The 12,323-nt window shown below is 45.5% G+C and overlaps 1 protein-coding gene across 2 annotated transcripts; it reads left to right on the top strand.

The window, feature by feature from the left end:
* The first annotated feature begins 4,838 nt into the window (after positions 1-4,838).
* LOC112259311 (B-cell CLL/lymphoma 7 protein family member A-like) lies at positions 4,839-11,591 on the top strand. 2 transcript variants are annotated; one of them, XM_024434027.2, is made up of 6 exons: positions 4,864-5,411; positions 6,807-6,891; positions 7,544-7,628; positions 7,880-8,026; positions 10,531-10,631; positions 10,846-11,591. In XM_024434027.2, the coding sequence occupies exons 1-6, from the start codon at positions 5,320-5,322 to the stop codon at positions 10,918-10,920; spliced, it is 585 nt and encodes a 194-aa protein (XP_024289795.1). In that variant the 5' UTR covers positions 4,864-5,319; the 3' UTR covers positions 10,921-11,591. The 2 variants fall into 2 exon arrangements, with proteins under 2 accessions (XP_024289794.1, XP_024289795.1); XM_024434026.2 differs by lacking the exon at positions 10,846-11,591 and having other exon boundaries at positions 4,839-5,411; positions 10,531-10,802.
* The last annotated feature ends 732 nt before the right edge of the window (positions 11,592-12,323 follow it).

Below are 12,323 nucleotides of genomic sequence, written 5' to 3'. Positions count from 1 at the left end.
TTTGAAGGCTTCTTCTTCTCCTTCTTCGATTAGGTTTAACGGCAGTTGGCATCCAACACACGTTGCATTACCGGCACCTACTAGACTGGAGTATAACTCCCTTATAGGTTGCTTAATTTTTTAAATATAATAATAATAATAATAAATGATCAACAAATACCTTACAATCTAACCCTACACTCACTAAAAACCCACCACCCTACTATTTAAATATATTTACTCCTACTTCAGGCCAACAGCCTGAAAGGATGGGACACCACCACTTAACACACCCGGTAACTCTTCTGATGTCAAGTCTCGCACACCCAAACACCTCTCTGCAGCTACCACCACAACCTCAATTATCTGTGTAAATGCAGTCAAATAAATAAATTCAATAAAGTCAAAATTGGCTACAAACTATGTGGACACCTGCTCATCAAACATCTCATTCCAAAATCATGGGCATTAATATGGATTTGTTCCCCACCTTTGCTGCTACAACAGCCTCTATTCTTCTGGAAAGGCTCTCCACTAGATGGAACATTGCTGTGGGGACTTGCTTCCATTCAGCCACAAGAGCATTAGTGAGGGTGGGGACTGATGTTGGCCGTTTAGGCCTGGCTCGCAGTCGGAGTTACAATTCATCCCAAAGGTGTTCGATGGGGTTGAGGTCAGGGCTCTGTTCAGGCCAGTCAAGTTCTTCCACACTGACCTGAACAAACCATTTCTGTATGGACTTCGCTTTGTGCATGGGGGCATAGTCATGCTGAAACAGGAAAGGGCCTTCCCCAAACTGTTGCCACAAAGTTGAAAGCACAGAATTGTCTAGAATGTCATTGTATACTGTAGCGTTAAGAATTCCTTTCACTGGAACAAAAAACAGCCCCAAACCATTATTCCTCCTCCCACCAATCTTTATAGTTGGCACTATTCATTGGAACACGTAGAGTTCTTCTGACATCCTCCAAACCGGGGCGGCAGCGTAGCCTAGTGGTTAGAGTGTTGGACTCCATGAACGTCCTCCAACAAATTCTTATTTTCAATGACGGCCTAGGAACAGTGGGTTAACTGCCTTGTTCAGGGGCAGAACGACAGATTTGTACCTTGTCAGCAAGTTCAAATCCCCGAGCTGACAAGGTACAAATCTGTCATTCCACCCCTGAACAAGGCAGTTAACCCACTGTTCCTAGGCTGTCATTGAAAATAAGAATCTGTTCTTAACTGACTTGCCTAGTTAAATAAAGGTCAAATTAAAATAAAAAAACAAGATTTGTCTGTCAGACTGCCAGATGGTGAAGTGTGATTCATCATGCCAGAGAATGCGTTTTCAGTGCTCCAGAGTCTTATGGCGCTGAGCTTTCACCACTCCAGCCGACGCTTGACATTGCGCATGGTGATCTTAGGCTTTTGTGCGGCTGCTCGGCCATGGAAACCCATTTCATGAAGCTAGTGAATGGTTCTTGAGCTGACGTAGCTTCCAGAGGCAGTTTGGATTTCGGTAGTGAGTGTTGCAACCGAGGACAGACGATTTTTACACGTTACGCGCTTCCACACTCGGCCGTCCCATTCTGTGAGCTGGTGTGGTCTACAACTTCGTGGCTGAGCCATTGTTGCTCCTAGACGCCTTGGCTAGGGACGTTAAGGTTTATGTCTCTTCCTGTTCGGTGTGCGCCCAGAGTAAGGCTCCTAGGCACCTTCCTAGAGGGAAGATACAACCCCTCCTCGTTCCACAACGGCCATGGTCTCACTTATCAGTGGATTTCCTGACTGATCTTCCCCCGTCTCAGGGGAACACTACAGTTTTGGTGGTTGTGGATCGGTTTTCTAAGTCCTGCCATTGCCCGGTCTCCCTACAGCCCTACAAGACTGCAGAGGCGTTATTTACCCACGTCTTCCGGCACTACAGGGTGCCGGAGGACATTGTCTCTGATCGGGGTCCCCAGTTCACGTCCCGGGTATGGAGGGCGTTCATGGAGCGTCTGGGGGTCTCGGTCAGCCTGACCTCCAGTTATCACCCCGAGAGTAATGGGCAGGTGGAGAGAGTGAACCAGGAGGTGGGTAGGTTTCTGCGGTCGTATTGCCAGGACCGGCCCAGGGAGTGCTCTAGGTACGTCCCATGGGCAGAGTTGGCCCAAAACTCACTCCGTCACTCCTCGACAAACCTATCACCGTTTCAGTGTGTGTTGGGCTACCAGCCAGTCTTGGCACTTTGGCATCCAAGTCAGACCAAGTCTCCTGCGGTGGAGGAGTGGGTGCAGCGCTCCAAGGAGACCTGGAGGGCCGTCCAGGAATCCCTCAAACAAGCCAGTGGACGGCAGAAGAGGAGTGCTGACCGCCACCGCAGTGAGGCCCCCGTGTTTGTACCGGGGGACAGGGTCTGGCTCTCGACCCGAAACCTACCCCTCCGCTTGCCCTGCCGGAAGCTGGGGCCGCAGTGTGTGGGGCCCTTCAAAGTCCTGAGGAGGATAAACGAGGTCTATTATAGATTACAACTCTCTTCCTATTATCGCATTAACCCCTCGTTTCATGTGTCTCTCCTCAGGCCTGTGGTAGCTGGTCCCCTGCAGGACGGTGAGGTTCCGGAGGTCCCTCCGCCCTGTCTGGACATCGAGGGGTCCCCGGCGTACACAATACGGGCCATTCTGGACTCGAGATGCTGGGAGAGGGGCCTGCAGTACCTCGCGGACTGGGAGGGGAGGAGGAGAGGTGCTGGGTACCGGTGGGGGACATCTTGGACCCGTCACTGTTGAGGGAGTTCCATCGCCTCCAGCCGGATCGCCCTGCGTCTCGCCCTCGAGGCCGGTGTCGGCGCGCGTCAGGGGGTGGGGGTACTGTCAGGAGGGGGGTGGCGCCGGCGGTTGTCGTTACTGGCCTACTAGCTGCCACTGATCCCTTTTCCCCCTTTTCTGTTTATTAGTTGCACCTGTGTTTAGTTTAGGCTAATTGGTTGGGCTTTATTTACCAGCCGGCCCGCCTGCTGGTTGTGCGGGATTATTTCAGTGTACGTGTGTACACGGCTGTAGGTCACGGTTGTCCGCGTGTTTGTATTTTGCTGGACTGTTTAATTCCCTGTGTTTGAGGCATTTGTTTGGGTTGGCGTTGTTTTACCGTTGTGGTGCATTAAAAGTAGCGCTACCCTGAACTCTCTGCTTCCTGCGCCTGACTTCTTCCTCCACTACACCCCGGGCGTTACAGAGACCTACTTGGTGTTCTATTGCTGAGGCAGGCTCTCAAAACGAACCACACAAACTTTATACTATAATAATCTAATCTAAAATTGATTAAATACATTTTTCCATCATCAATCTACACTCATATTGTTTTTCTAATTTATTAAAAATAAACTGAAATATCACATTTACATGAGCATTCAGACCCTTTACTCAGTACTTTGTTGAAGCACCTTTGGCAATGATTACAGCCTCAAGTCTTCTTTGGTATGACGCTACAAGCTTGGCACACCTGTATTTGGGGAGTTTCTCTCATTCTTCTCTGCAGATCCTCTCAAGCTCTATCAGGTTGGAGCGTCACTGCACAGCTATTTTCAGGTCTTTCCAGAGATGTTCAATCGAGTTCAAGTCTGGGCTTTGGCTAGGCCACTCAAGGACATTTAGAGACTTGTCCCAAAGCCACTCCTGCATCGTCTTGGCTGTGTGCTTAGGGTCGTTGTCCTGTTGGAAGGTGAACCATTGGCCCAGTCTGAGGTCCTGAGCACTCTGGAGCAGGTTTTCATCTAGGATCTCTCTGTACTTTGCTCCGTTCATCTTTCCTTCTATCCTGACTAGTCTCCAAGTCCCTGCCGCTGAAAAATGTACCCACAGCATGATGCTGCCACCACCATGCTTCACCGTAGGGATGGTGCCAGCTTTCCTCCAGACGTGACGCTTAGCATTTAGGCCAAAGAGTTCAATCTTGGTTTCATCAGACCAGAGAATCATGTTTCTCATGGTCTGAGAGTCCTTTATATGCCTTTTGGCAAACTCCAAGTGGGCTTGTCATGTGCCTTTTACCGAGGAGTGGCATTCGGCTGGCCACTCTACCATAAAGGCCTGATTGGTGGAGTGTTGCAGAGATGGTTGTCTTTCTGGAAGGTTCTCCCATCTCCACAGAGGAACTCTGGAGCTCTATCAGAGTGACCATTGGGTTCTTGGTCACTTCCCTGACCTATGCCCTTCTCCCGATTGCTCAGTTTGGCCGGGAGGCCAGCTCTAGGAAGAGTCTTGGTGGTTCCAAACTTCTTCCATTTAAGAATGATGGAGACCACTGTTTTCTTTGACCTTTAATGCTACAGAAAGTTTTGGGTACCCTTCCCCGTATCTGTGCCTCGACACAATTCTATCTTGGAGCTCTACAGACAATTCCTTCAACCCCATTGCTTGGTTTTTGCTCTGACATGCACTGTCAACTGTATGGCCTTATATAGACAGGTGTGTGTGTGTGCCTTTCCAAATCATGTCCAATCAATTGAATTTACCACAGGTGGACGACAATCAAGTTGTAGAAACAGCTCAAGGATGATCAATGGAAACAGGATGCACCTGAGCTCAATTTTAATTCTCATAGCAAAGGGTCTTAATACTTATGTAACTAAGGTTATAAAACTTTTTTTTTTAACTTCCACAAATTTCAAAAAACCTGTTTTTGCTGTCATTATGGGGTATCTGTGTAGATTGATACATTGTTTTATCCATTTTAGAATAAGGCTGTAATGTAACAATGTATGGAAATAGTCAAGGGGTTTGAATACGTACTGTATAATAATTTTAAAAAAAACTTCAGCTAGCGTTTGCTACAGCCTATATCAATGAGCATTAGCATTCTAGCGTACAACTGCTGCATCCAAAATAGTTATTTATTAAAGACCACAAACAAATCTAATCTTAGCAACTGTTCAAGCAAGATTCAAAACATAATTGTAAGCATAAGAGAAACCCAACATTTTATTTTGTTTAGAAGTAGCCTAATATAAACGTAAATGTAGGCTGTTTAATGGGCGCAGATAATGATGGCTGCTGTCGCGAAGAGTCCTGCGTAATAATATAAATAGTCACTTTTGCCACGAGTACTATCGTGCAAAAAAATAATTACCCTTTGTTTCACCTATAATATTATTTCAGACTCTTCAGGCAAAGTTTTCCATAGTTGAGTTTGTGTGGCTTTGTTCTGCTGTCTGTATTACTGCGGGGAAACAAGGCGCATCTCTGCAGCGGGCCCTACTCGCTCCTCTCCACTTGGCGCAAGCGCGCTGGCTCCTCTGTGCGCTCTGTACGGTGTGTTTGCATTGTGTCAGAACTGCCGGCGAGCTTTAAAATATTTCCAATCCTTCCAACCGCGGCAATGTCGGGCAGGTCCGTACGAGCCGAGACTCGAAGCAGGGCGAAAGATGACATCAAGCGGGTTATGGCCGCGATTGAGAAAGTACGGAAATGGTAAGACAGAGGGGAAAAAACACCATTCGTTACCAAACATGAGATAAAGCCTTGCCTGTTTTGAGAGGGAAATAGAACGAATGAGCATGCGGTTGAAATATGGGATTTAGGACAGTATCTCTACTCATGTGCGCAGGGCGCACTCGTGGTGTGCGTGGCTACGTATATCGAGTAGCCTACAAACCGAGATCCCTATTATTCTAGAGAATTTCCCACCAAGGTTTAATGTGGGTTAAACCCAGAAGACATTTCGTTGCAGTCACATGAAGCCATTCCTTTCTCCTAGCTGCTGTAGTGGCAGAGGGAGAGAGCCGACAGAACACTGGCTCGACGCAAATCATTCATTAACACACTTCAGGACTATGACAAGTGCGCTCTAGAGCCGGAGTAGTTTTTAGACCGTCTGGAGTTTTAAATTAAGCGCTTTGGGTCGCCCTTTAGGTCGAACAGAGATTGCGCGGTGGGGTCTGGGAGAGGGAGGGTGTAGGACTACTGGATTGCTGAACAAGCAGTCAGTCTCAGGGTTTTACAAATAGAAATCATTGTTTTTAAAATCTTAGAAATAACACTGGAATTTTTTACATTTTATTTCAAAATTATGTTTATGAACTTTATATCAAAGCAACATTTATTTTCACCAGTGGATTCGTTTGATTCGTTTTATGAATTAAAATTGAGATTCTGCACCCATGTCTCCATGAAATAGAGTCATTCTGCAAAATAATTGAAAAGATAGGACATTTTTTAAGGTCATTTGCAAATTAGAGTTAGGAAACTTTCGAGATGGAAAGAATGTAAACTAAATCTAATAGCTTACTTCAGTTTGTTTTCATATGGATATGTTTACTTGTACCCCTTGAATAAAAAACTATTTTGATTTTCAATTGTAATAGGCCCACATTTGTATTGGATCACGTTTGCTATTGCAATAATGTAATACTATTTTATTATTATAATGCAAAAAGTCCTATTTTTTTACCTTTTATTTAACTAGGCAAGTCAGTTAACAAATTCATATTTACAATGACTGCTTACTCCGGGACAAACCCGGACGACGCTGGGCCAATTGTGCGCCGCCCTATGGGACTCCCAATCACGGCCGGTTGTGATACAGCCTGGAATTGAACCGGGGTCTGTAGTGACACCTCTAACACTGAGATGAAGTGCCTTAGACTGCTGCGCTACTCGGGTTGAGTGATAGGAACTATGTTATTCTATAACAAAAGTCTGGGACTGTTTCCATGTTGTTGTTTATTTCCGACTGAACTTAGTCTGTATTGTGTTTTGTGGGATGCCCTGAGAGAGCTGTTATCACTAAAGGAACATTGAATGCGAATCGAATTGAACCATTTAAATAATTGTGTGTGTGCGTGCGCGTGCGTCTCTCTCTACCAGGGAGAAGAAATGGGTGACAGTTGGAGACACATCCCTGAGGATCTTCAAGTGGGTTCCAGTTACTGAGCCCAAAACAGCAGATGAAGTACATAATACACAGCCCACCACACACACCACCACACCACAGCCCACCACACACACCACCACACCACACCCACCACCACACCACACCACACACCACCACACCACAGCCCACCACACACACCACCACACCACAGCCCACCACACACACCACCACACCACACCACACCACAGCCCACCACACACACCACCACACCACACACCACCACACCACAGCCCAACACACACACCACAGACCACAGCCCACCACACACACCACCACACCACACACCACCACACCACAGCCCAACACACACACCACAGACCACAGCCCAACACACACACCACCACACCACAGCCCAACACACACACCACAGACCACAGCCCACCACACACACCACCACACCACACACCACCACACCACAGCCCAACACACACACCACAGACCACAGCCCACCACACACACCACCACACCACAGCCCACCACACACACCACCACACACCACCACACCACAGCCCAACACACACACCACAGACCACAGCCCACCACACACACCACAGACTCATTCAAGTTCAGTGTCTAGTTCTTTTATAGAATTCTCTCACCATCTCAAACTCATGTCACGTCATTGTGTTGTATGTAAACAGTATTTCTACCCCTGTCTGTTGTCTTGCAGAAGAAGAAGGGGAAGGATGAGAAGTATGGGTCAGAATTGACCACACCAGAGAACAGCTCTTCTCCTGGGATGATGGACAGGAATGGTGGGTAAATCTCAATTCAGAGTCCATAGCTGCGAAACTCTGACAAGCGGTCCATTATTACATATTTAATTGGCTGTTATCTAGTGGCCGCCATATCTCAAAGTAAATAACACGGCTGCGCAGCTTTGAACTCTGTAGGACGCTTAACAGTGTGTGGGTCAGTGTGTATGCCTGTGGACCCATAATGGAGTTAAAGGTTAAACAAATGTAAAAACCTTCTGTCTTCTTCCCTCTCCCCTTCTTTTTCTCAGACGACAACAGTAACCAGAGTTCTATCGCTGAATCCTCCCCTGTCAGGAAACAGGAAACCAGCACTAGCCCAGCCCCCGAACCCACCACCGTATTCCATGGCGACAACAGTGAGGCCAATAGCGACCAGAGCCCTGACTGCAAGAGGGGTGAGACACACTACCACTACCACCAACATGGGGAATCACACTCAAATTCCCAGCCTGAAATACCCTCCTGTAGTGGCCCATCCATACACTTTTAATAGAACTGGATGCGTGAACCCTGTGGTAGTGTTTAGTGTTTCTTCAATTCCTGCTTGGTTAGCTGGAGAGCTCCAGTCATTAGGCCTGAGGTCACAGGGCTGTACTCAGAGGCTCATCACGCTGGGAGACTGTGGGAGAGAGAGAGAGAAGGAGAAAGGGTTATCTTTTCTATCCCGCTGAGAGAGAGAGGGAGTGCAGCTGTGACCAGACCCTCGAGGCTTCAACTGCCAACCGTCCATCTGCACCCCTTCTAACAAGAGACCTCTCTCAGCCTGGTACTCTCTTTCACTCTTTTTCTCTTTCTCCCTCTCCCTCGCTCTTTTTGTCTCTCTCTCTCCCCCTCTCCTTTTCTCTCTCTACCCCATCACTCTTTCTCTCTCTCTCTACCCCATCATTCTTTCTCTCTCTCTCTACCCCCTCTTTCTCTCTCTCTACGCCCTCTCTTTTTCTCTCTCTCCCCTCTCTTTTTCTCTCTCTATCTCTCTATAGCTCTCTCTTTCTCTACCCCCCTCTCTCTCTACCCCTCTCTTTCAAGTATGCCTATATTTATTACTCTCTCCCAGACATGCCTTTTTATCTGAGCACAAGTAATTACTCCATATCACCACACAGGAGCATTAATCTGTTACAGCTGCCCTTGACTTGAGTTGTTTACAAGTAGCAAATAAGTGTAAACATGAATACTCAACAGTAGGTCTTGTTACAGAAATAATGCATGATTTATCTGGGCCTTTGGTAGCGGCCTTTACTGGTTCTAACAGCAGAAACATAAGCTTGCTGCCAGCTCTTAGCAAACCTTTTGAAAAAAATTGTGTTTGACCAAATACAATGCTATTTCTCTGTAAACAATTTAACAACAGACTTTCACCATGCTTATAGAGAAGGGCACTCAATATGCACTGCACTGACACAAATGACTAATGATTGTTTGAAAGAAATTGATAATAATAAGTTTGTGGGAGCTGTACTGTTAGATGTCAGTGCAGCCTTTGATATTATTGACCATAACTTGTTGTTGAAAAAACGCATGTGTTATGGCTTTTCAACCTCTGCCATATCATGGATTCAGAGATATCTATCTAATATAACTAAAATAATGGAAGCTTCTATAACGTCAAACATGCAAATTGTGGTGTACCGCAGGGCAGCTCTCTGGGCCCTCTACTCTTTTCTATTTTTACCAATGACCTGCCACTGGCATTGAACAAAGCATGTGTGTCCACGTATGCGGTTGATTAAACCATATACACATCAGCAACCACAGCTAATGAAGTCACTGAAACTCTTAAGAAAGAGTTACAGTCTGTTTTGGAATTGGTGGCCAGTCCTGAACATCTAAAACTAAGAGCATTGTATTTGGTACAAATCATTCCCTACGTTCTAGACCTCAGAATCTGGTAATGAATAGTGTGGCTGTTGAACAAGCTGAGGAGACTAAATTACTTGGCCTTACCTTAGATTGTAAACTGTCATGGTCAAAACATATAGATTCAATGGTTGTAAAGATGGGGAGAGGTCTGTCTGTAATAAAGAGATGCTTTCCTTTTTTTGACACCACACTCCAAAAGCAAGTCCTGCAGGCTCTAGTTTTATCTTATCTTGATTATTGTCCAGTTGTGTGGTCGAGTGTTGCAAGGAAAGACCTAGTTAAGCTGCAGCTGCAGCTGGCCCAGAACAGAGTGGCACATCTTGCTCTTCATTGTAATTAGAGGGCTTATATAAATACTATGCATGGCAGTCTCTCTTGGCTAAGAGTTGAGGAGAGACTGACTGCATCACTTATTTTTATAAGAAAAATGTATGTGTTGAAAATCCCAAATTGTTTGCATAGCTTACACACAGCTCTGACACACACACTTACCCCACCAGACATGCCACCCAGGGGTCTTTTTACAGCCCACAAATCCAGAACAAACTCAAAAAATGTACAATATCATATAGAGCCATTATTGCATGGAACTCCATCCCATCTCCATATTGCTCAAGTGAACAGCAAACCTATTTGACCGAGATAGTTTGTGTGTATGTATTGATATGTAGGCTACATGTGGCTTTTTTTATGTAGTTCAGTTCTTGAGCTGTTGTCTATTAATGTTCTCTATTATGTCATGTTTTAATGTTCTTTGTGGACCCCGGGAAGAGTAGCTGCTGCTTTTGGGGATCAGTAGCAACAGCTAATGGGGATCATACAGAAATAACAATACTAATTGATATTCAAATATACAAATCAAATGTATTTCTAAAGCCCTTACACCAGAAGATGTCACAAAGTGCTATACAGAAACCCAACCTAAAACCCCAAACAGCAAGCAATGCAGATTTACAGACAGTCATTCAACAGTTGAAGATCTGACAGTGACTGGTTTAATAGGTATTTAATATGGTGTGTTATTGTGCGTTTGGTGCAGTGAAGAGCAACCCATCAGAGAGAGGACAGAGGGACAAGAGAGACAGCAGCCAGACTTCCTCGGGAGAAAAGGACACCTCAGACAGCCGCAAAGCCACTCTGGTACTCTACTCTATATTCCACCATATACCCTGGCCAGTCTGGTACTCTATATTCTACTCTTCCTCCACAAAGAATATGAGTGGCATGAGGGCCTCCTTAAAAATCAAAGTCTCCTTAATCTCTTTTTATCCCATCCACATTTTTTATTGAATAAATGGACAAATTGATTTCCTCAGATATGGTTGTGTTTGTATGTTCGTCTGTTGGCTGGCAGGATCCGGAGGAAGAGGCTCCTCGCAGTAAGAAGAACAAGCAGGAGTCTCCATCTCAGGACTACGAGGAGAAATAGTCACACTGCATCCTTTCTTCTCTCTATCCTCTTCCTCCCCCACGTAGCCCCTAACACTCCTCTGAGCAGAGGGAGAAAGGACTTTACCTCCCTTCACTGAGCCCCTCTTCTCTTCTTCCACACTCACTAATGCCAAGAGTAGCTCTGTGATCCAGCCTGTTATCCCCTCCATGACCAGGGGTTACGCAGTGTGCTCAGCTCAGCCAGAAGAGAAAAACACTACGGCGTCTCAAAATGGACAAACTGCTATTGACGCTTTTTCTCATTTTTTTAAGCAAAGGTCTTTTAAGGGAGTATGCAAGCACACTCGTTCGGTTTGGCTAGCCAAGTTCGGCTAAGCACCAGCCGAACTGAAGCATGCTGACGCCTTAAGGGCATCTTCTAACCCAAGAGCCACGTCAAACCTCCCCCTAACTCACCTCTGGTTGATACAGTGTTTGTTTAGGTCAGTTTCCAGTTGTTACATTTAGTTTTGGGGTTGTTTTTTTTTAGCTCAGGAGGGTCAATACACTGCTAAGATATAATGTCACACAAACAACACACCATGGTTTTACTGCTGCTGTACTGGGTGTGGATTTGTGGATGTTTTTTACAAAATGGCTTCTGAAAGTATTCACCCCCTTGGCATTTTTCTATTTTGTTGCCTTATAACCTGGAATTAAAATAGATTTTTGGGGGGTTTGTATTAGAGGTTGACCGATTATGATTTTTCCACGCCAATACCGATTATTGGAGGACCAAAAAAAGCCGATACCGATTAATCAGACGATTTAATTTTTTCAAATGTATTTATTTGTAATAATGACAACTACAACAATACTGAATGAACACTTATTTTAACTTAATATACACTGCTCAAAAAAATAAAGGGAACACTAAAATAACACATCCTAGATCTGAATTAATGAAATATTCTTATTAAATACTTTTTCTTTACATAGTTGAATGTGCTGACAACAAAATCACACAAAAATTATCAATGGAAATCAAATGTATCAACCCATGGAGGTCTGGATTTGGAGTCACACTCAAAATTAAAGTGGAAAAACACACTACAGGCTGATCCAACTTTGATGTAATGTCCTTAAAACAAGTCAAAATGAGGCTCAGTAGTGTGTGTGGCCTCCATGTGCCTGTATGACCTCCCTACAATGCCTGGGCATGCTCCTGATGAGGTGGCGGATGGTCTCCTGAGGGATCTCCTCCCAGACCTGGACTAAAGCATCCGCCAACTCCTGGAAAGTCTGTGGTGCAACGTGGCGTTGGTGGATGGAGCGAGACATGATGTCACAGATGTGCTCAATTGGATTCAGGTCTGGGGAACGGGCGGGCCAGTCCATAGCATCAATGCCTTCCTCTTGCAGGAACTGCTGACACACTCCAGCCACATGAGGTCTAGCATT

This window comes from Oncorhynchus tshawytscha, linkage group LG09, assembly GCF_018296145.1.
Source record: "Oncorhynchus tshawytscha isolate Ot180627B linkage group LG09, Otsh_v2.0, whole genome shotgun sequence".
Classification (NCBI taxonomy): domain Eukaryota; kingdom Metazoa; phylum Chordata; class Actinopteri; order Salmoniformes; family Salmonidae; genus Oncorhynchus; species Oncorhynchus tshawytscha.
The sequence above is the reverse complement of the archived record's forward strand: the minus strand, read 5'-3'. Positions and strand labels throughout refer to the sequence as shown.